General features: G+C 39.3%; 1 protein-coding gene across 1 annotated transcript in view; it reads left to right on the forward strand.

Annotated features, from left to right (window-relative positions):
* CPQ (carboxypeptidase Q) overlaps nucleotides 1-25,632 on the forward strand; it is a 161,418-nt gene that overhangs the window by 17,586 nt on the left and 118,200 nt on the right. The window contains exons 2-4 of the mRNA XM_083359551.1: nucleotides 9,165-9,615; nucleotides 13,801-14,008; nucleotides 25,387-25,594. Coding sequence (XP_083215677.1) covers nucleotides 9,186-9,615; nucleotides 13,801-14,008; nucleotides 25,387-25,594 — 846 coding nt within the window. The 5' untranslated portion in view covers nucleotides 9,165-9,185. The remainder of the gene's footprint in view (nucleotides 1-9,164; nucleotides 9,616-13,800; nucleotides 14,009-25,386; nucleotides 25,595-25,632) is intronic.

The raw sequence follows: 25,632 nt of genomic DNA on the forward strand, positions 1-25,632 counted from the left end.
CGCTTGCCCGCTGCCTCGCCCGTTCCGCCCCCAACTCACCGGCCAGTGCTTCCCCCCCATCTCTCGCTTGCCCGCTGCCTCGCCCGTTCCGCCCCCAACTCACCGGCCAGCGCTTCACCCCCCATCTCTCGCTTGCCCGCTGCCTCGCCCGTTCCGCCCCCAACTCACCGGCCAGCGCTTCACCCCCCATCTCTCGCTTGCCCGCTGCCTCGCCCGTTCTGCCCCCAACTCACCGGCCAGCGCTTCACCCCCCATCTCTCGCTTGCACGCTACCTCGCCCGTTCCGCCCCCAACTCACCGGCCAGCGCTTCACCCCCCATCTCTCACTTGCCCGCTGCCTCGCCCGTTCCGCCCCCAACTCACCGGCCAGCGCTTCACCCCCCATCTCTCGCTTGCACGCTACCTCGCCCGTTCCGCCCCCAACTCACCGGCCAGCGCTTCACCCCCCATCTCTCGCTTGCACGCTGCCTCGCCCATTCCGCCCCCAACTCACCGGCCGGCGCTCTCGCTTGCCCGCTGCCTCGCCCGTTCCGCCCCCAACTCACCGGCCAGCGCTTCACCCCCCATCTCTCGCTTGCCCGCTGCCTCGCCCGGGACCAGCGGTGGCGCAGCAGCCCAGCCAGCCAGCGGGCGGACGGGCGGAGAGAAGCCCGGCCCGGAGGGGAGGGAGCGGAGTCGCCGGGGCCCACGTGGAAACAAGGCTTTACTGCCACACACACACACACACACACACACACACACACACACACAGAGACGGAGGGAAACAAGCTTGACTGAGGAGGGAAACAAGCCCCTCCCCCACACACACGCACGCACGAGGAGGGAAACAAGCTTGACTGAGGAGGGAAACAAGCCCCTCCCCCCCACACACGCACGCACGAGGAGGGAAACAAGCTTGACTGAGGAGGGAAACAACGCTTGACTGCCGCCTCCCTAGCAGACCACCCCATTCCTGTTAGAAATGGAGCCCAGTACTTCTAGTACTCCTGCACCAATGGAGCCCAGTACTTCTAGTATTCCTGCACCAAAACAAAGACGCAGGTCATACGAAGCTGCTTTCAAACTAAAGGTTGTGTTAAGAGCAGAACAAAGCAATAACAGTATTGCAGGTAGGGAATTTGGTGTTGATGAAAAACAAGTGAGGGAGTGGCGGAAAATGAAAGCTGAGTTGGAAAAGATTCCAAAGGCAAAAAAAGCTCGACGTGGTTTAACAACTCCATATGTGGCTCTAGAGACTGAATTGCATGAATGGGTTATGGAGTGTCGTCAAAATGGTTACTGCGTAACACGCATGGGAATTCGCTTACGTGCCCTTCAAATGGCTAAAGATGACAAATTAAAAGTACCAGGCATTGAAAATTTTGTTGCGTCAGCAGGATGGTGTACTGGCTTCATGAATAGGTATGGCCTATGTTTGCGGCAAAGAACAAAGATTTCACAGAAGTTGCCAAAAGACCTTGATGAAAAAGTGATGTCATTCCATTCATTCATCATAAAACAAAGAAAGATCCATAACTATGACCTGGGAGATATTGGGAATATGGATGAAACACCTATGACCTTTGATCTTCCAAGCAACAGAACCGTGGCAAGTTTGGGAGACAAAACTGTTTTACTCAGAACCACAGGTAATGAGAAAAACCATTTTACAGTTGTTCTGTCATGTTTGGCTAATGGAACTAAGCTGCGGCCTGTCATTATTTTTAAAAGAAAGACCTTGCCTAAAAAGGTCAAATTCCCACCACGAATTACAGTGCGCCCACATGTTAAAGGCTGGATGGATGAAGATGGAACAAAAAAGTGGCTGGAAGAAGTTTGGAATGGACGACCAGGAGCAGCCTTAAAGAAAAAACCATCATTGCTAGTTTGGGATATGTTCAGAGCCCACACATCTGATGACATAAAAAGATTGGCAAAGTCTTCTCAAGTTACTTTAGCCGTTATTCCAGGTGGGCTTACATCTGTATTACAGCCCTTAGATGTGTGTTTAAATAAACCTTTCAAAGACCGTGTGCGAAAGATGTGGTGCGAATGGATGTCATCTGGTCAAGCCCGACTAACAAAAGGTGGAAATATGATGAAGCCTGACATAGAACTGATAGCAAAGTGGGTTCGTGATGCATGGGAAGAGATTCCAGAGGACATGGTGAAGCACGCCTTCAGGAAATGTGGCATAAGTAATGCTATGGATGGCAGTGAAGACACTGCTTTGCATGAGGAGGACAACTGTGATAGTGATGACAGCGAACTCTGTGACAATGTATATGATGATAACCTCACACCAGCTACAGCTGCAGCTCTGTTTGCAGATACAGATGAGGAGGAGGAATCCAGTTTTGAAGGATTTTGATGCTTGTGTTTTAGCTTGGTTGCTTATTGAGTTAAGGTTTTTGTACATTTAAAGTTATTGTTAATACTTTAATATTATATATTGTTTTTGTTGAATATACTGATAATATATTGTTTTTGTTGAATATACTGATAATATATTGTTTTTGTTGAATATACTGATAATATATTGTTTTTGTTGAATATACTGATAATATATTGTTTTTGTTGACCCTCTTTTCCACATGCCTCAATTAAAGCAATTTTATTGTTATCTACCTGTATTTTTATTTTTGAAATTTACCGTGAGCTGCTGCATTTCCCAGCCTCGGCTTATACTCGAGTCACCAACTTTTTCCAATTTTTGGGGGTAAAATTAGGGGTCTCGGCTTATAATCGAGTCGGCTTATACTCAAGTATATACGGTAATATCATTTCTTTAAAGTGTAGGACATCAAGAATAGCAGCTTTAGATGCCTTAGGGACTTGTAAGGTCACACATTTTATATGAATCTTATTATTCTAATACCTAAGGGTGAGTCAAATTATATATTCAATTGAATATGCACTGTGTAATCAATTCTCTATTTTATATTCTAAAGCCAGGAACCATTGAATCAGATAAGTAACACAGCATGTGGACAGAGGAAATTCTCTGCCTGTTTTGGGGGACGGAGGAGGAGATGAAAAGTGGGCTTTGGTGAGAATCAGTTTTGGAAAATCAGCATCTGAAAAGAAGTTGAAACACTCTATCTGAGTGTTGAAACACCTGATCTGAGCTGCTGTGCTATGGATTATAATGAACAATCTGCTGCTCTACAGCTGTGCTTGCTCCCTGAAACCCATCTTTGTGGTCCTTGGTGTCCTATAGCATCCTTGGTGGTCTCTAAGCTTGGCTGTTTGCTTGAAGATGCTTCATGACCCAGGGTATTAAAAATAGTGTTTAACAAAAAAAAATCAAACTGTATTTGTCTTTTTAATGACACCCTCTAAAGCATTTACAAGTGCTACCAACTGCAGAAAAGCAAAAGAAGCCAGACAAAATAGCTTTTTGGGGGTTACTTTTTAAAATTAAAATCCATCCAAGGGCAGAAGGCATCACTTGTGACATGCTAAAATGAATGCAGCCATGGAAAATGGTTCATAACATTAAAAAGTTCTCACTCCTGTGAAGCTGAGATTGGGTGAGACCCACTTTCTCAGGTAATAGAGCAAGACACATTTGACTGTTTACTGAGACAGAAAGCATTATTTCCATCGCCCCTGCTTCTATCCTGACATGAGGAAAGTGGCTTTTCTATGAGCACCTGTATTCCAGACTCTAGAGCAGGGGTCTTCAAACTCGGCCCTTTTATGACTCATGGACTTCAACTCCCAGAATTCCTCAGCCAGGCATGCTGGCTGGGGAATTCTGGGAGTTGAAGTCCATGAATCATAAAAGGGCCGAGTTTGAAGACCCCTGCTCTAGATGTACAAATTGTGATCAGAAATTTGTAGAGATCCATCTTGTTATGTACTGGGCTTTTTGAGGGAATACCACGTGGGTTGCTGGAGCAGCTAACGGCTCTCCAGCAACCCAGACTACCAGTCTCCTCTGCTGCAATTAACTATCCCCAGACGGCAATGGTTAATTCAAACCTATTGGCTGCCTCCTAGGGGCTAGACTATATATTGCGGCTTGTTGCAGCCATTTCCCTCAGTACAGTCACAGCACGAAATAAACTGTGAGTTACCTGTACTCTGCATCTTCATTCCTGCATCAAAGAATCCGCTATTTAACACATCTCCAATCTGAAGCTGTACGGTGTGTCTAAATTTACCTAGGTATTTGAATTACCTTGCTTCAGTTCTAGATTCAAGGCTTATCAAATTGTGATGACAAAATTTCTTGTGCTATTGTGTCAACAGAAATTGCTTTGGAGTTAGAGATATTCCCAACAGAATGTACCCTGTAGTCCATGAAACGTATCTCGAAACATAAAGGAGAGTTTAAAAAAAGAAAAGAAAAGAAAAAATTGAAACAGCCATTTCAAAGCACTTTTAAAAATGAACTAATTAGCAGTCCACCTCTTCATGGAATAACTCGAACAACATTCTTTGGAGAACAAAATTCAATTTTGCATCTGGGATTAGTTCTTTAAAGATAAGCCTACTTTATTCTTATGACAATTATAATTAGCTTTTAATAAGAATTTTTTGAGACTCCAAGAAATTAAGGACTGCTTAGTTTTTGCTAAAAAATGAGTTTCAATGTGAGATCGTATTATTGAAACACCTCTTAAATATAGATTTAGATATATCTATAGATTTATTCCCCTTCATGGATTACTGCCTTGTCGTGGCGAAGGGGCTTGCGTAATTCAATGAAGCTATGAGCTATGCCGTGCAGGGCCACCCAAGACGGACAGGTCATAGCAGAGAGTTCTGACAAAACGTGATCCACTGGAGAAGGAAATGGCAACCCACTCCAGTATCTTTGCCATGAAAACCCTATGGACAGTACCAAAAGGCAAAACGATATGACGCTGGAAGATGAGCCCCTCAGGTCGGAAGGCGTCCAATATGCTACTGGGGAAGAGCAGAGGGCTAGTACTAGTAGCGCCAGAAAGAATGAAGCGACTGGGCCAAAGCCGAAAGGACGCTCAGCTGTGGATATGTCTGGTGGTGAAAGGAAAGTCCGATGCTGTAAAGATTTTTTCTCCATAGGAACCTGGAATGTAAGATCCATGAATCAAGGCAAGCTGGACGTGGTCAAACAAGAGATGACAAGACTGAACATCGACATCTTAGGTATCAGCGAACTAAAATGGACAGGAATGGGTGAATTTAATTCAGATGACCATCAGGTATACTACTGCGGGCAAGAATCCCTCAGAAGAAATGGAGTAGCCTTCATAGTCAATAAAAGAATAGGAAAAGCAATACTGGGATACAATCCTCAAAATGACAGAATGATCTCAGTTCAAATCCAAGGCAAACCATTCAATATCACAGTAGTCCAAGTCTATGCCCCAACCACCGGTGCTGAAGAGGATGAAATTGACCGGTTCTATGAAGCCCTACAGCACCTTATAGAACTAACACCAAAAAATGATGTCCTTATCATCATGGGGGATTGGAATGCTAAAGTAGGAAGCCAAAAGATAACCGGAATAACAGGCAAGTTTGGCCTTGGAGTACAAAATGAAGCAGGGCACAGGCTGATAGAATTTTGTCAAGAGAATACGATGGTCATAGCAAACACTCTTTTCCAACAACCCAAGAGACGGCTCTACACATGGACATCACCCGACGGTCAACACAGAAATCAGATTGACTATATGCTCTGCAGCCAAAGATGGAGAAGCTCTATACAGTCAGTAAAAACAAGACCAGGAGCTGACTGTGGCTCAGACCATGAGCTTCTCATTGCAAAGTTTAGGCTTAAACTGCAGAAAGTAGGGAAAAGCACCAGGCCAGTCAGGTATGAATTAAATCATATCCCCATTGAATATACAGTAGAGGTGACAAATAGATTTAAGGAATTAGATCTGATAGACAGAGTGCCTGAAGAACTATGGACAGAGGTTCACAACATTGTACAAGAGGTAGCAACCAAAACCATCCCGAAGAAAAAGAAATGCAAGAAAGCAAAATGGCTGTCTGAGGAAGCTTTGCAAATAGCTGAGGAAAGGAGGGAAGCAAAAGGCAAGGGAGAAAAAGAAAGATACGCCCAATTGAATGCAGAATTCCAGAGAATAGCTAGAAGAGATAAGAATGCCTTCTTAAATGAACAGTGCAAAGAAATAGAAGAAAACAATAGAATAGGGAGGACCAGAGATCTTTTCAAGAAAATTGGAGAGATGAAGGGAACGTTCAATGCAAAAATGGGCATGATAAAGGATCAAAATGGCAGGGACCTAACAGAGGCAGAAGAGATTAAGAAGAGATGGCAAAATTACACAGAAGAACTATACAAGAATGAGCTTAACGTCCCTGATAATCACAATGAGGTGGTCACTGACCTCGAGCCAGACATCCTAGAATGTGAAGTGAAGTGGGCCTTAGAAAAGCTGAGCAACAACAAAGCTAGTGGAAGTGACAGTATTCCAGCTGAGCTATTCAAAATCTTAAAAGACAATGCAGTAAAAGTGCTACACTCAATTTGCCAGCAAATTTGGAAAACTCAACAGTGGCCACAGGATTGGAAAAGATCAGTTTATATTCCAATTCCAAAGAAAGGCAGTGCCAAAGAATGTTCAAACTATCGCACCATTGCACTCATTTCTCATGCTAGTAAAGTTATGCTTAAAATCCTACAAGCTAGACTCCAGCAGTATGTCGATCGAGAACTACCAGAAGTACAGGCAGGATTTCGAAGAGGCAGAGGAACTAGAGATCAAATAGCCAACATACGCTGGATCATGGAGAAAGCTAGAGAGTTCCAGAAAAACATCTGCTTCATTGACTATGCTAAAGCCTTTGATTGTGTGGATCATAACAAACTGTGGCAAGTTCTTAAAGAGATGGGAGTACCAGAACATCTTATTTGTCTCTTGAGAAACCTATATGCGGGCCAAGAAGTAACAGTGAGAACTAGTCACGGAACCACTGATTGGTTCCAAATTGGGAAAGGAGTCCGGCAAGGCTGTATACTGTCGCCTTGCCTATTTAACTTATATGCAGAACACATCATGAGAAAGGCAGGGCTAGATGAATCAAAAGTTGGAATTAAGATTGCCGGAAGAAATATCAACAACCTAAGATATGCAGATGATACCACTCTAATGGCAGAAAGTGAAGAGGAACTGAAGAGTCTCTTGTTGCGAGTGAAGATGGAGAGTGCAAAAGTTGGGTTGAAACTAAACATTAAGAAAACCAAGATCATGGCATCCGGCCCTCTCAATTCCTGGCAAATAGATGGGGAAGAAATGGAGGTAGTGACAGATTTTATTTTCCTGGGCTCCAAGATCACTGCAGATGGGGACTGTAGTCAAGAAATTAAAAGACGCTTGCTCCTCGGGAGGAAAGCCATGGCAAATCTAGACAGCACACTAAAAAGCAGAGACATCACCCTGTCAACAAAAGTGCGTATAGTCAAGGCTATGGTCTTCCCAGTTGCAATGTATGGCAGTGAAAGTTGGACCATAAGAAAGGCTGAGCGCAGAAGAATTGAGGCCTTTGAACTCTGGTGCTGGAGAAGACTCCTGCGAGTCCCTTGGACTGCAAGGCGATCAAACCGGTCAGTCCTAGAGGAGATCAACCCTGACTGCTCTTTAGAAGGCCAGATCCTGAAGCTAAAACTCAAATACTTTGGCCACCTAATGAGGAGGAAGGACTCACTGGAGAAGAGCCTAATGCTGGGAAAGATTGAGGGCAATAGAAGAAGGGGACGACAGAGAATGAGGTGGCTGGATGGAGTCACTGAAGCAGTAGGCGTGAGTTTAGATGGACTCCAGAAGATGGTAGAGGACAGGAAAGCCTGGAGGAACATTGTCCATAGGGTCGCGATGGGTCGGACACGACTTCGCAACTAACAACAACAAAATAGATTTATTTCCCCTTACCATTTAATATATAAGTGAACAGGTAGTCCTCGACTTATAAGGACTGGAGTAAGGTTACAACAGTAAGGTTGTAAGTTGTGATGGTCATAAACCAGGTCACCACATGAACAGCTTGATTGATGTTTTTTTTTCAGTTGTAAAGCAACCTCCGTGGTCATTAAGCAACTGCTTAAACTGTCATGGCCATTAAGCAACTGCTGCAATCATTAGGTGAACCCATTGTTCACTATGGGGCATTTTTGCCAAAAACCAAAAGTAAATGATTTTCAGCAAAAACATCATATGTTGCAGTCACGTTGCTGCAATTGGCCATAAATGCAAGCCAGTTGCCAAATACCTGAAATATGGTCACGTGATCATGGGAGGAGCAGCCCAGCTGTGAGAACTTCTGAACAGGAAAATAAGTGCATTGTGGAAGGTCCCTCATAACTTCAAACAGTCTTTAAGCAACTGGTCATGATTCAAGGACTACCTGTCAAATTGTTGACATTCCATTTGAAGTCTGACTAATATTAAAATGCATGGCTGACAGTTCTGACCTCTTGTAGATTTAACAATAAATATTTGATTTTCATTCTGCATCTTAATTTTTTAAGTGGTTTCTGTTAGAAAAACATTCTTTTTTAAAAAAAAAACATTTATATTACAAAAAAAATCCTGCTCCTTAGTTTTATTTTAAAAATGTTTGGACACATTAAAATTTAAAACCTTTAGAAAATGCAAAATACTAAGCTAGAGCGTAAGCTAAATGCTAACTATGAGACTGAAAATAAAATTTAAGCTGTTTCTACAGTATCCCTTTAGAACAATGTTTCCCAGCCTTGGCCACTTTCAAATGTGGGGACTTTTAACTATCAGAATTCTGAATTCCACACATCTGAAAGGGGCCAAGGTTGATAAATACTGCTGTAAATATATTGAAGATGGGAAATTATAGTACAAAACTAAAGAGCACCAGGTCGGGAGGGTTGATGTTGCCAGACTATTTCTAATTCTGAAGCTCTTAGTAAAGGGGAAACATAAAACGCAATGCATTCATGTGTTGCTTTCTCTAGGGATTCTAGTTCTGTTTCGAAAAGAAGGCATCTGCCTGTGCTTCTTTAAGTAGTGGACAATGATGGCAGAGATTTTGTGCTCTCTCCTCTCCTCACAAAACCTTGCTTCTTAATTTTTGTCACTGCTCTTTCATATGATATTACTTAACTGGATTAGTTTTCAGGCTGTCACGCTTCATAACTTAAAACTTGCTGAACTGATTTGTAATGTAATATTGTCTTTTCCCTCCTACAGGTTCACAAATAATAGAGAAAAATGAAGCTTCTGTTTTTAATGATCTCCATCTGCCTATTTTCGGAAAGCATGACTTGTTTGTTAAGCAACACCAGTTACGGCCACCAAAGAACATTTGAGGATATTGAGAGAGAAATAGCCAATTATTCGGATGTTGCTGAGAAGATTATCAAACTTGCGGTTTATGGGAAAGCCCAGAACAGATCTTTTGAAAGGCTTGCACTGTTTGTGGACACTTTTGGACCACGACTGAGTGGTTCTAGAAATCTAGAGCTGGCTATCCAGTACATGGAGAAAGCTTTGAGGAAAGATGGCTTAGAAAATGTCCACCTGGAGCCAGTAAAAATACCCCACTGGGAAAGGGGTGAGGAGGGTGCAATGATGATTGAACCATACAATCATACCATCGCCATGTTGGGCCTTGGTGGGAGTGTTGCAACTCCTTCTGAAGGTAATGACTGCCTGATTTTTTAACTTTTGCTATTGCTACCCTTACTATTACTTTTTATTTGGAATCTGAATATGTTTTTTAAATGTGGCCTATAGCTTTTTTATTATTATTTAATAGTTCTGAACCTCAGTAGGTTTATGCTTGCTATGGAATTGTAAGAGTTGAAGCCCACATGCTCTGCATGGTTTAAGGCAGGGGTACCCAAGCCTCAGGCTGCAGCCCAGTAGCAGGCTTTGGCCCATTTGGAACCGGGCCACCAAAATGGCAGGCAAGCATACATGCGTGTACATTTGTGTGAGCAGTGGGTGTGTGCACCCACTGTTTGCGCAAATGGAGCTGCACACACTTGCCTGCTGCTCGCACAGAACCATCCCCTCCCCCTCCCCCTGCTGGTCCACAAAACTGGAAAGGCTTGGGAATGCTGATTTAAGGGACCCAGCTTGCCCCTTAAAACCTTAAAAATGCAAAAAAAAACAACAAAAAACAGGCCACCTTTTTGGGGCCAGTTCTAAAGGATCGTAAAAAAAGATGTCGGGAAGATGGATCTGGTTTCTGGCCTGCACCTTGTGCATCCACGAAATATGAAAAACCCAAGATAATTGCTTCCTATGGCAAAAATCAAGACTTGCCCTTTCCATGTATATCTGGCTGCCTGAGCTAGCTGTTGAAACTTTGTTCCATGCTGAAGTTGAGACTGCATTTTCCACTGCTGAAGCACATGGATAGTGGCATTATTCAGTTATCCCCCAGCACACTTCCATTTCCCCACTCAGCATAATAGGAGGGCTGGTTCTGCTAAGTGATATTCTATTAAATTTTCCCAGTTCTCTCTCCCCAGTAAGAAGTTATAGAAAAGACTTTGCTCATATTTTTATAATGTACAAGTTGAGGACAGAGGAATGCCTAGCTTAAGCCCTCTAACAGACAGCTAAATCAATAAGCCTCAGGAAGGTTGATACTTCCTGCATTTTTATTACAAACCTTTTTAAAGTCTATATGCATTTCTTCTGATCACACTGATCACACATTATTCATTAGTGATGGCTAACGTCTCTTTTCTCCTTGGGACCCTATTCTCCAAATACCTCAATAAAGTCCAGAATTGATCCAGTAATGACCCTGAGGTTTATGTTGAATCCTGATCTTGAGGTTCCCCAGAACCACCCCTGAGTTTGTCTCAACCAGCTTAACCAGGGCAGCAACTGTAGACAGCCCAACAGCAACAATTCCAAAGTGTTGCTATGATCCATCAGTAGATGCTTGGAGATGCTTCCAGTCCTACATCCCTTAAAATTGTATGAATCATTGACTGAGTCACAGCTCTGTTATTTAATTTCTTTCTCTATTGTTGCATGTGTATTTAGAACACATGTTTTCTTCATTAGAAACTAGGCATATAGCTGGAAAACCAAATTTGGAATAATTTTTAGAGTAGTTCTGTTGCACTTCAAAAATATTGGAAATGTGACTCACAGGAAGCTGTTTCATGTAGCTCAATATTGTTTGCCGTGACCTGTAGTAGCTTTTCAGAGTTTTGGACAGGAATCCTTGCCATCTGGGGTTGCTAGGGGCAGTCAGCTGCAAAGCAGGGGCTCTATTATTTTTGTTACTTCTGTTATGTTAACTGGGAATTCTGTGAACTGCAATTGCCACAACTCTAGAAGATGCCAGTTGAGGAAGATTGTTGCATAAGCTGTGAAAGAAAACCAGGATATTGAGATCTTATTTGTAGGAAGCATCTTTCATTATTACAAGGAGCTGTCAAGAATTGCTACTATTCTTTCTTTCTTGATGAGCAATCATGAACCCATATTGTTATGTTTTATCACTTGGTGTGGATATAAATGGAGTGCTGGGATGAATTACCTGATGTCAATTCTACTCATTAGTTTTGAAAGCTGATATGTCACATAGATTGCAGTGCCAGCCTGCAGAGACCTTGATTTTTCTAGTGGAAAATGAAAATTTCCAGATCTTTGGCTTCCTCTCCATTGGCCTAATTCCAGCTTTGCATGCTCCTGTCACCAGGATGTTTTTGAGGCATGCAGCTACAACACTTACTCATTAAGAGTGGCTCAATCCTTTCAGTTTACTTCACTTACATGCCAACAATAGCAGTGGTAGATTTTGATCTGAGTACTCAAATATAGCACATCTTGCACTCAAAAAAAGAGTAGATTGAAAGCCAAAAAAGTGAGCCCATTAGAATTTTCACACCTTTCTTACCTGCTTCTGGATGCGAAAGTCAAGACCTCATTTCCTTCAGCTTGATTAATTTTTTTTCTCCTGATTCAGGGGCAAGCAGCTCATGGGCTGTATGAAGCCTCTTGCAGACATTTTGCAAGTCCTAGAGCAGTCGTAATTTTTTTTCCAAGTAAAAGGGCAAAATACAATTCATCCCAGATACTTTTTGGTTTATATATTTTTAGACATTTACGTCTGTTGCACCTTTTCACCAACCATTTCTTTCTGCTGTAATTCTTGACAATGGTTCTTAAAGCCAAACTGTACATGATGGAAGAGATATAAAAATGGATTAGGTGACGGATAATTTGATATGGGGTCCTTGCAGTGGTGGGATTCAAATATGTGAACAACCGATTCTTTGTGTGGATGCCGCTTCTGGAAGTCCATTCTGGGCCTGAGCTTGGTTGTTTTTTTGCAGACATTTCATTGCCCAAACTAGGTAATATCATCAGTGCTAGTGCGAATTATTTTTGAATTTTTTTATCCCAATATGCTCCTTTAGAACTGGTTGCAGAGAAGATGAAAAATAATTCTTCTCCTATTTCACTGTCCTCTTCAGGTAGTCACTCACTTACATACTGTATGTGTGTAAAAAGTGCTCATGTTCATGAAGTTATTTTTACATTTGAACAGTAGAAAGATTTGTTCAAATAATTAAGTATGCTCATACAGTATAAGTATTGTTTCACCCTAGTGTTCACCTTTTTGCATACCTGTAGTGATGCGCACTACTATGGTATACCACACATGCACATGAGAGGATAGGAATTATCTGGCCTCAGTCAGAAATCTGAACAACTGCTCCATTGCTGCTCCAGCTTGAGAATAAGGAGATGTATTTTCTTATAGACAGTGGTTGTGTAGCATTTGATCGATTGATTAATTATGTACCACCAAGTCATTTTTGATGCCTACTGACTGCATAGATAGGACTTCTCCATTACAATCCATCTCTAATCTATTCTTTCAAGTCTTCCAACAGTGCATTCATTGCCACTGTAACTGAGTCACCCATCTTTCTGCTGGTTGTCCTCTTCTTCTCTTTCCTTCCACCTTTCCCAACATTAGAACCTTTTCCAGAGAGCTGGGTCTTTGCACACTGTCCAAAGTAGGTTAATCTGTGCCTTCGGTGAGTTGATTTGTTCAGTGATCCAATCAGTTTGTTTTCTTAGCTGTGCATTCAATTTTCAAGAGTCTTCTCCTACATCAAAGTTCAAAGGCATCATCAAAATATAATATATAAAGTTCAAAGGTATCAATACTCTTCCTATCCTGCTTCTTTAAAGTCCAACTTGTGATTCCATAGAGTGTCATAAGGAATATTATGTACTGCATAGCCAATTTGGGGAAAAAATAATTGTCATCTAAAATGGATTAGAAGCCTCCAAGTCAGAATAGGAGCCTCTTTGGTGTGGTGGTTAAGGTATCAGACTAGAAAATGAAAGACTGCAGGGGAACTTTGAGCCAGTCACTCTCTTTCAGCCTTAACAAGGAGTCAATGGCAAACCACTGATTTGTTGACTCCTGGCAACTGCCTGGACAAATCCTTGCAGTTTTCTTAGCAGACTTTTGGAAGTGGTTTGCGATTGCCTCTTCTCATATTCTGACTTGGAGGCTCCGAATCCCTTTTAAACTAACTAAAGACATTTCCACAGTTATTTGGCTGTTTCACCCGAAAATGTTGCTAACCTCTCCTTGCAGGAGATGGCTGATGGGATAAGAAGATCTCACCCCTATGCCATCTGTCCCCTTTGTTTTAATTCTTACAGTATGTAACTCTTTCTAGTTTTGATTGTTTTTATTTTATTTTATTTTTATTTTCATTGCTTATAAGCTGCCCAGAGTTGCTATATTGGTAAGATGGGCGGCATATCAATTTAATAAATAAATAAAACAAAACTGGGCCTGTATTTCTAATAGCTGATTTTTCATTTCCAGGTATTACGGCAGAAGTGTTGGTGGTAGGTTCTTTTGATGACCTACACAAGAAAGCTCATGAAGCCCATGGAAAGATTATTGTTTACAACCAGCGTTATACCAATTATGGTAAAACAGTGCTCTACCGACTCCATGGAGCAGTGGAAGCTGCTAAATTGGGCGCAAAAGCTTCTCTTATCAGGAGCATTGCTCCATTTTCTATCAATAGGTAGGAGCCTATTGTTTAAAGAGAAACATGCTTCACTTCTTTCAGGGGTGTTTCTATAGAACAGGAAGCATTTTTGTTGAAACCATTTTCTATTTGTTTTTCATGTCTAAGTGGTAGTTGAAGTAGACAACCTGACATCTCAAGCTGTTTTTTAACTGGAGAGTCACAATTATTTCAGCCATTCATGCTTTTGTTAGCTGGAATAATAGCCTTGCCTTTTTTTAAAAAAAGAAAATGTTGCATTTCATACAATCATGAAGGGCTTCTACATGTTAACTGTAAATTATCGTTACTAAAAAGGAAAACAGTACATTTCAAATTTAAATAGAAAGGAACAGTCACCCTACCTACCCTTTTCATTTTCAGTTACATATTGTCCCAAGACATTTTGTAACTTCAGATGAAATAGAAAAGGTGCACATCTTACCCTTAAATGAAAGTAAGTTATTTTGGCACATAAGAAAGAAAATCTCTCAGACATTGCCTTGGCAGTGAAAATACAATGAACCCAACTGAAAAGTCCAATCTATCTCACTCTGCTTCTTAACATTTTCCCAACCTGGTACGTTAAATATGTGGCTCTACAACTTTCAGAATGCCTCCAGATAGAATTTCATTTAAAATACATGTGAAAAAGAAGGTTAAGGAAGATTAGTTTACTATGTGGCTTACAAAATATATATTAGGCCAATCCTAGAATATTGTTCAACTATTTGTAAGGGTTCTGTTTCCTATGTATTGCTGATACTTTTGACGTACAGGTACAGGTAGTCTTGACAACTAAGCCCCAAATTAAATGAGAAACTTGTTAAGTAAGTTTTTCACCATTATATGGCTTTTCTTGGCACATTTGGTAAGTGAATCATTGCAGTTGTTAAATTAGTAACATGGTTGTTAAATAAATCTGGCTTCCCCATTGACTTTGCTTGTCATAAGGTTGCAAACGGTGATCACATGACCCCATGGACATTACAACTGTCATAAATATGAACCAATTGTCAAGCATCCAAATGTAAATCATATGATTGTGGGGATTCTGCCAGAGCTGTAAATGTGAAAAATAAGTCACTTTTTTCAATGCCGTTGTAACTTTGAATGGTCACTAAATGAACTGTTGTAAGTCAAGGACTACCTGTACAATATTTTCAAACCCAGTTTGAACACATTTGGCTATGCTGTATGAAAAAAGCTGTTTCAGCTGTAGTCAAGTGATTCCATAAAGAACTGCAATAAGAACAATAGCTACATTTTATTTCCAAAAAACAAAGAAAAAATGTTAAAAGGCAAAAGTTGTTGTCCGGTGGTGACTAAGTCATGAACTCAGTGCAACTAGATTTTTTTTTAAAGATAAGATAGGTAAGTTAATCTTTATTGTCATTTTTTAATGTTATTTTCAATCATTATTGAAAAGAAGTCAAAGTTTATCCAAATATTTATTATAGAAAATATTGATAAAGAAGACAAACACAAATTAATTAAAGTACTGATATATAATCTAACACCTAAAAAAGTTTATGAAGGACAAATATAATAACACACCAGGAAATGAGAACACTTAAAACAATGTTTTGGCAATTTTAAGATGTGTGATTTTCAAGTCTCAGAATTCCCCAGCCAGTATGCTGGTTTAAAGTATCTTGGCTTCATTTTTAGACTAGCTATTCTACAGTACGTTAGATTGCTTTTACTTAACAGCTTTAGTCCTAAACATCCATGCAAAGATTGCCTAAATTGTATGCTTAATATTTAGTCTTGAGTTATTATTTTTTTAAATTGACTTCTGCATCCTGTAGGTAATGTACTGATGTCTGAAATTCATTTCTCTGGCTTTTGCTGTCACACAATACTCCCTAAAAGTGCCTACTTGGGACAGATATTTAAATATTCCTTTCAACAGCATTTTTCCCAAATCGCATTATTGCACAGACAAATGTAATCTTTAAGACCACATAAAAAAGAGGTCTAATTCATACAATATATCATCCTATAATATGGTATATGTATATCATATTGTGTTAGATAAACTTCCCCATCTGTGATTTATACAGAAGTTTAAGTTTGTGTGATAGCCTGTACTTCTTTTAAACTATAGTTCAGTTAAATGAAGAGATGGAATAGTGAAATGTTTTAGATCAATGGATCTGTATTCTTGAACGGAAAGTATTATTCATCACTTTAAAGGATATTGCAATATTAGAGTCTGTGAAAAAAAAAGTTTTACGTTGTAAAAACCTGAGTTGCTTTTCATTGCTCTTTCAACAATATTCTGCCTGTCTGCTGTTTTGTGTCTCTTTCTCATCCATGCATGCTCACCTTGGACTAATATCACTGCTGCCACTCCACAGCAACACAACTTACCCTTTGTGCCTGCAAGTGACAAGAGACAATGGGCAAGTCTGCAGAGATTTTTTTCTGCCTCTGGGTCTTCCTCTTCACCACCTGTGGTGTCTTTTCTTGTCTGTCCTGCTGACAAATGGCATTGAATCAGCCCAGCTGGACACAGTGCCTTTTGTCAGCCAGCATCAGGAGGCATTGTTAGCTTCCATTGCATTCCTTTTGGAGCATTTTTATTTTAGACCTATTGATTGGAAGTGCTGATTCCATCTGACGGCTTCATTGATACGTAGGCTATCCAGAGGCCTGCTGGCTCAGAGGAAGGGAAAGTTAGCATCTGATTTCTAAATAATGGGGTACAGTAGAGCCTGAACCTTGAATGTTTCCAAAGAAAAAGCCCCGCCCTAAGTTATTTTCTTAGCCATGCTGTAGGGCTATCCCTGCTAAGTGCTAAGAGGACATTTTAGGAGGCGTAAATATTAGCAGGAGTAGAACTCTTTTAAGCCAAGGACACATTTGGGATTCTGTGAAAATATGAACAATGCAGCCAGTCATCTATTTAGCTCAGACTTTATATCAGCCCTTCAAGGTAGACCAGACTAGAAAACCAATGTCATAGTTGCCCATCTCATGGAAATATACATGTTTATTTATAATTTTCATGAGTCCATGCATTTTCATACTGGTACAATGCATTTTTATTGACAAACCTCTTCACAGAATTTGGTAAACTGTGGATGGATAGCCAGGAGAGTACCGTTCACTGTCCCTGCCTACTCTGCAAAATGCCTTTAATTCAGTATAACTGGATCTTTTTTAGGAACTGACATTTTCTGCCCACTTTATTTTTTTATAGCTAAATCTCAGTCTTCCTGATTTACAAATAATTCTGCAGTTGATATTGAAAAGGGGTTTGTTTAGTTCTTCCAGGAAGTGCCATATATTATAGGAAATTAAAAGATACTGGATCTCTTTGTTGAGCAATGCACATTTTCTCCTAGGGGCAATTTTTGGCACTGACTTGTCAACATTACAGGAGACTCCTAGTGATGCTGGACCAAGAGCAATAAAACCTTAGCAGAAATACACCTTAAAAAACAAACATTAACATATTTAGTTTTTAGGAAATGTGTGGTATTAATGTGCTTGGCCCATTCTGAAGCCAGAAGGTAATCATTGAAATAAACTTGAAACTTTTAAGATTAAACAGGAAGAAAAATTCAAAGTAAGCTACAGTTTTATAGGCAGAAGGCAGCCCTATAGACATTACTCAGTGTGAGACTATATAGGACTGCAGCATCATATGTGTTTTAATAATAACTAAAGAGCAAAATGGAAAATAGATTCATTGAGTGGTCTTTCCCAAATGAGTTTGAATTCAGTCCCCATATTCTTCAGCTTTTTTTGCCACGCATTCTAAGAATTAAAAATCCTGAAGTCAGCACATTGGCACATATCCAGATTGAGTAGCTTAACAAAGAGAATTCTAATATTAGACATTTAATTGAAAACATAAACATGTTTGTGTTAGCTAAGTGAAGAAATGTTCATGAATCCCACTTCCATAACGTTGGAAGGACTAATAGGGAGGGCTGCACATACTCAGAAATGGTTTGATAGAACTTCAGATCTTGTGTCAACCTGCTATAAGGATTTGGTAAGGGATGCTGCTTTAATAATTAGAAGAACATGTGAGGTCCAAAGCACTTTTCCTAAAAGCACATCAAGTCCTAAAATGTAGTCGATCCACAATGTATCACAGCTGTTGAGTTTATAGGAACTGTTGCTAGCACCTGCATTCATGGTTCAGGTATCACTTCCTATTTGTACCATATCTTTCACTGTACTTGATCTCTTCAATTTGGCAAAACTTATATATGCTTGAATTGCCCTCAATGTATTTTGTAACCTCTTTTTCACATAAAACTGGCTACTTCAATCTCATTTGCTTTTAAAATGTCTTTTGTTCAAGACAGTTGATCTGAGTTCATAGTCTGCAATCTAAAATGAAATTACTCTGAAACTTTTCCATGCATTTATATTTGGTAGTCAACAGAGCCATTTAATGGTTCATCTCATGCAGCCACTAAAACATAGCAACTTAGATTGATGTTACAATCTTCTCCAGTTTAGTGCTAGCTTGTTATGTTGAGCTTCGGTGACTATAATCATCCAGTCAGCATCTCGGTTCCAACCAGCAACAATAACTGTGAGATCAAAAACTTCCAACAATTTTGTTGACAAAATCCAAACTTCTGATGATTTAGATTTTGAAAAATGAAGTATTAGTGAAAAAATGTCCTTCACCTTTCACTTCTTTTTAAATTGTGAATCAAAAGGCTTCTTTTTACTATTTACCTGTTCCAGGAGCTTCTTTTTGGCTGAAAATAACAACAACAATAACAATAATGTTGGAAGGGACCTTGGAGGTCTTCTAGGCCAACTCCTTGCTCAGCAGGAAACCCTATAACATTTCAGACAAATGGCTGTCCAGTCTCTTCTTAAAAACTTAGTGTTGGGGCATTCACAATTTCTGGAGGCAAATCATTCCACTGATTAATTGTTCTAACTGTCAGGAAATTACTCCTTAGTTCTAGGTTGATTAGTTTCCATACATTGCTTCTTGTCCTGCCTTCAGGTGCTTTGGAGAATAGCTTGACTCCCTCTTCTTTGTGGCAACCCCTGAGAAGAGCATGATATCAATGTTTTACATAAGTAAATAATGTCATTTATACAGTATTTTGAGCTGAGAAGTCTTAGCACAGAAAATATCTGTATATTAATCAGTATACTAATCTGATAATGTACATCAGGACACACTGGACACCAGGGACCTTCTTATGTTTTCCTGATTCAGCAAGAACACCTCTTGGGAAGGATTCAGAAAAATTACCCAATTTCTGAAAAATGTTTTATACAGAATGCATTATCTCTATTCAGAAGACCAAATTAGCTCGATTACCAACGAACTCTGTAGTATACACAATTTAGACATTAGTTGATTGCAAATGTATTTAGATTTGTAATAATTATTAAAGAGGTAAATAAACCTGAACATAGAAAGCCAGGGTGGGATGCTGTCATTTGTTTCAGCAACTGCCATCTGTTGTATTGTACCATTTGTCATCCAAGCTGTTGTTCCACTGAATCAGTTTTCCCAGGGCATTTAAATTTAATCAAGAGTTTACTGTTTAGCTGACACCTGTTGGAAAGACTGGGGAAAAATGTTTAAACCTAGAGCAAATTCTTTTTTCCAAACCTTTCTATTGACTGTTTAGTATTAATAAATGCTCTTTATATTATAAGAGGAATTTTATGATTTAGATTGAAGATAAACACTGAAAATGTCAAACATAAAAAAGGTGAGATGTCAATTTAGAAATACTAATTCCAAGGTAGGGATTTTTATTTAATATTTCTTAAGCTCCTCAGAGTATATAAATTACCTTCTATTGCATATACTGTATTTGACTACATTTTTATTGTGTTTCTTTTTTAAAGATCAATACAAACCTTCCAAGAAAAAAATGAAAAACAGAAACATTTTGGGAAGATGTTATAAACTTATCTAGTTCCCATGTTTTAATTCATCCTCATGAGATTGCTGAACATTTTAGGGATAGGTGATGCATATCTTTTCAAGTAAAAGTTATAAAGTATACACAACAGTACAGATGATATCTGGTCCACTTACAGTAATAAATAAATGATTCTTCATAGAAGTACACCTGTTTCTGCTGTTGCCATTTTTATGATTAATCTGTTTTGTTTTGCTTGGTTTTGCTCTTGTTTTGTTCACATGGCAACAGTGGAAATCTGACGATACTGAAGTCGTGAGGCTAATCATATCAACATGCCACTCAGTCCTTGAAACATCAGTTGCAATCCCCATAATCAGACATAATAAGCAAAGCTTAAGCCACTTTCTAATTAATACACTCAGTATGCTTTTTCTCCTGATAGTTTTTTTCCTCCAAATGTTTGTGGCTCAAATGTCTTGCAGATTTTCAAAGGTGTCTCCAAATGAGAACCCTAAAGTAATGAAGGAGAGTTATATTGTTCCCTGTTTGAACAGGGAATCTGTAAGCTGCCAGCTTCTACAAGGTCTCAGTTCTTTGTTTCTATTGATTGCACTTGTTCCCAAACAGTAACTTTTTGCTGCTTTATTAAAGAATAGGGTTTGTTAATTTACTGAGCTTCCATTAACTCAGCACTGCTGTGTTCAGCACATGTGGTCTGTACATGCTGGGGATTTCAGATTCCACTAAAATATTTAAAGGAGTTGACAGAAATTATAGAAATGCACTGTATTAGCACTGACTACAGGGGTTGAAAATGGAAACTCATGCAGTAGTAATTTTGGGGGGCTATGTGAAATATATTTGGGGCTTTTTTTCTGAAGTACCAGATTGGGAGGCTAAGGTTCAGCACGGGTCTATCACAGGTTACATAATTCCATTTTGAATTGTAATAGGAACAATATCAATGATTTAATTCTGAAATACTGTCATCATCTGATAGAAAAAAAATATTTGTAGCTCAGAGGTTGAACTGTGGGGTACTGGGGGCTGTCTGAGCTTGGTGGTTTTCTTGCAGACTTTTCAGTACCCAAACTAGGTAACATCATCATGAAATACTGTAAGTCATGATGAGGTTACCTAGATTGGTAATAAAACATCTGCAAGAAAGCCACCAAGCTCAGAGAACATCAAGGACGCCAGCATTATCATCTTCTCTTACAGTGCAATGTTCTTATATTTGGTGAAGATTCTAAAGACAATGTATATATGGCAAATAGTGGTGAGAATTATAATCCAGAATATTTAGAGTACATCCTATGATTTTAGAGACTGGATCCAAAACCATTATTGCCAATTCTTTTATCAGAAGAAACTGAAAGGCACAAAAAAAGTAAGCAAGCTTTTGGTTTGTCAAAAAGTCTTCATCAGGTTAAAAGTTACTATGCCCTTGGGTTACTTACAGCATATAATGACAACGAAAGTGGATGTTGTTCTATTCAATGAAAGCTACAAATCCTTTGTATCAGCAAACCATATCTGGACTGTAAGAATCAGGGCAACTACCAAAAGAAAAGACTAACTCTTGTTGCCACCTATTGACTGTCTAAATTTCTGTGGCCCAGCTATGGGAGAATTGTTTTCCTAGAGCACAGGTCTGCAACCTGCGGCTCCGGAGCCACATGCGGCTCTTTCAGCCATCTCCTGCGGCTCCCAGTCCTCTGCCATGTGCAGTCCCCCCCCAAAAAGTGGGACTAAAAAGTTCAACCAATCAATTCAAATATGCAGGGTAGGTGCATATCTCGCCTTGGCTCCACTCTTCAGTCAAACCCTGTTCTGCTCATGTGCGCATATATGCACATGCACACACATTTTTTGTGGCTCCCAGTTTTTCCTTTTGTGAGGGAACCGGTTCTGAGTGGCTCTTTCACTGTTTCAGGTTCCTGACCCCTGTCCTAGAGGTAAGGCTTATATACACATTGGCATGGGAGAAAGCATAAATGAATGTTACATCTACTGTATATCAGTATTTCTCATCTTCAACAATTTTAAGATGTTGGCTGGGAATTGAAGTCCACACATCTTAAAGTTACTGAATTTGAGACCACTGTTCTGTATAACTGCAAACCTGCAGAGTAATTTTGAATAAAAAGTCGAATTACAAACCTTGTAATTGGACAGGTTTGGGCTCTCTAATTGCAGAGCTACTTTTCAAATGTATAAATACCTCCTTCTCTGGAGATAACGTGTAACTAAAGGTTCCTATTTTCCAAGGGATTTAAAAAGCAATCTTAGTTATGTTTCTCTATGAAAGGCAGTTCTAAAATATATACTGGAAGAACCAAAAGAGTTTGCCCTTTTTGCAGTCATGTAAATTTATTATGTTCAAATTCCATGATTCTGAGAAAATAAGATTATATCTGTAAACTTTTCACTTTCTGTTTTGTGTTCTAATTATAAATATGCTCCCCCCCCCGGTACTTCAAGATATGTTAAGGGCACAAAGCTTTGATAGCCACAAGATAAACTCTCTTGAGGTAGAGAGTTCTGTATTTGGTTGTTGTATATGAAATTTCAGTGGGCATAGAATGTGGAGAATTAATATTTCAGTAATATGGTCTAGAAAAAAGTAAACTTATTTCCCTTTTTTGAATGAAGATATATTTAATATATCTTGGGATTTTTTGCTCCCAAGTTTAAAGAGATATCCCACTTGTATCTCGTATGATGAAAGTGTAGAAAATGATTTATTGCTAATCTGGTATCTGATGCATTTCAAATATGAAAGTTCTATCCCAGGGCAAAAAAAAGTGGGGGGGGGATGGAGGAGGAATCCAAAAATAAACTTCCACTCTGATTTGTTGTGATTTGTTCTCTTCCAAATTACATCTAAGCCAATAGGACTGATTCAATAATAGAACATATTAAAAAAGAAGCATTTGGATTCAGATAGCTGCTCATAAACATTGTTCTGAGTAATTGGTGATTACCGTCTTGTTTCAAAGTTACTAGGAAGGCCATCATGTAAGTTACAGAGGCTATTGCTGGGGGAATCAATAAAATCAAGATGGCAATCATAGCTATGTGACTGAAGCTTTTTTTGTATGTGTGTCGACAACATTTATACAATAGTTGCATTTAGATCTCATAGTCATGACTACCATGACATTTTGACACACACACACAGATCCCTAGGATACCATATACACATCATCATTTGACTTTGCAAATGAAGAATTTGTGTTATCCATTTCATGTGCACATGAAATCTCTGCATTTAATTCAGAATTTCCCCTAATTGTGCCACCAAACCGTAATTTCTAATGTGACAGAGAAAAGTTATTAAACCAGTGGAGTTAGAAAATTATTATATTAGCTGTATCAGTTTAACATATTTAAATGAAGTGGAATTCTAATTACATCTTGGAATGGCTTGCTACGCATTTACACATGCTACACATTGCAATGGCTTGCTACAGATTTATTAAATTATTTAAATTTATTGGTTGCCCAACTCCAATGCACTCTGAGTGGCACCAGAATTAAAAAAGAAAAAAAACAGCTAAAGATTTTGAAATGCCTAATAACAAAATCTACAAAACAAAACAGAAGCCATTAAACAAATAGCAAATGTCAACTCCAGTCCTAGGACCAAAACCAGGTTTTCAACCCAGGGGAGATGGTGCCATCCTTATTTTTAGGAGGATGTTATTCCAGAGGGTGAGGGATGCAACAAAGAAGGCACACTTCCTAGGTCCCACAAGAAGGCAGCAATTAATGGAGGGGACATGGAGCAAACCCAATCTGTTGGAACATACTGGACTGGCATAAACTATAGGAGACAAGCGGTATCTCAGATATTCAGGTCCTATGTAATACCAGGCTTTATAGGTAACAAGGATCACATTGAATTGTACTCAGAAGCCAACTGGCAGCCAATACAGTGCACATAGCAGTGATGACACGTGGGCACAACTCAGAGTTCCCCATTACTGCTTATGCAATTGAATTTTCAACCAGTTGTAGCTGCTGGTCTTCAAGAGAAGCCTCCTATAGAGTGCATTGCAAAATCCACTTACGAGGTGACCAGGGCATGAGTGACTGTCTGAAGGGTGTCCTCATCAAGGAAAGGGTGCAAATGTTCTGAAACCACATATATGCATAAGCCAAATTATAACTTTTACACTATTGAGTATTTTAAATTGTTTTCATTTACTGAAGCAACATATTTATATAAAATATTGGGAGCCAATTTTCCTCTAGGAAGAGAAACCAAATATTATTTGCTATGGTTAACTTCTCACAAAAAAGTTTCCATCATCCAATATTTAGACCAACTTCACATAGCACATAAACCTCAGGCACATACAGATGTCCTACCTCTCTAATTTTAATTTTAGTTAAGATACTCATCTGTATTCTGATATTTTGCTAGTAGTTTTTGCCAGCCTGTGATTTCCCCAAGTTATAACGAATTTCAGTTTCCATCAAGTTATTTATTTATTATTTCCATCTTTAAATAATACTTTAAAAATGTTCTAAATGAGGGCTGCCATATCTGGACTGCAATAATTCAAATGAGCACTACAGGGAAACAGAGTTAGAGTTTTCTCCTGGCTGACAACTAGTGGTGGACCCAATTTTTTTAATATATTTTTTCCAGGAAAGATTATAGTTTTGCATCTGCTGTCCCTTTCACTATACATGACTAAACCCAGCAAAGACCGTCATGTTTTGTTTAAAAGCAATCTGAAACAGTTTTGGATGGACTGGGTTGGGTACCATACTATGAGGTTTCCAAAATCAGGTTTTCAAAGTTATAGACTTAATATATCTGGAAGTCAGTAGATTGAGAAATCTGCATTACTCTATGGGTGTAGTCAACTACTAGCTGTCCAGGGGCCAGGAGTTTCCTGTTTCTCTATCTGTCCTTGTTGGCAAGACATCACAAAGTCCTTATAGGAGATCAGAGCTTCTGCTGCTGGTTTCATTGTAGATCGATTTTTGCTGCTAATTGAGCCTATTCTGAAAGGCATCCAGAAATTAAACTCTGGATGGACAGCTTGTATGATGATATTAATGCTTTCTTTAAGGAACCTGATGACCTTGTAATGATAAAAACGGTTCCCAAGAATACTGATTCATTTTAATTGGTAGCAACAGTTAAGGGGTCTATTGGCTCACATTTGCTACCAAAGGATCAATCTATTCAACTTTAAATGCATTTAGTTTTAATCAGTGCACCGCAAATACTCTTTCAACAAACTCAAATATTAATAAACCAACCAGCTATAAGGTTATGTTGACATAACACACCTAATTTGGGTACCAAATTAATCCATTGCTGGCTTTATAAAATATATTGAATAAATTAACACACAGTTGGATTTGCGCAACAAGCTATCCCACAAAAGGTAAATCAAGATTGTCATGCATCAAGTGACACATTGGTCTAAAAACCTCAGATGGTCTTCCTTCAAAATGTGAACCCAAAGGTAACATGCTTATTGTTTGTTTTTTTAACAGCCCACATACTGGAATGCAAGCATATGACTCAGATGTGCCTAAGATTCCTACCGCCTGTATTTCCATTGAAGATGCAGAACTGATGGCCCGATTGTTCTCCCGGGGTACTAAGATAGTTGTAACTCTGGAAATGGGAGCCAAAACATATCCTGATGCTGATTCCTTTAACACAGTTGCTGAAATAACAGGCAGTAAATACCCTGAACAGGTGAGTGATATTTTGTACATTTCATGCTTGGGGAACAA

The sequence above is a fragment of the Vipera ursinii genome (assembly GCF_947247035.1).
Source record: "Vipera ursinii genome assembly, chromosome: 3".
Classification (NCBI taxonomy): Eukaryota; Metazoa; Chordata; class Lepidosauria; order Squamata; family Viperidae; genus Vipera; species Vipera ursinii.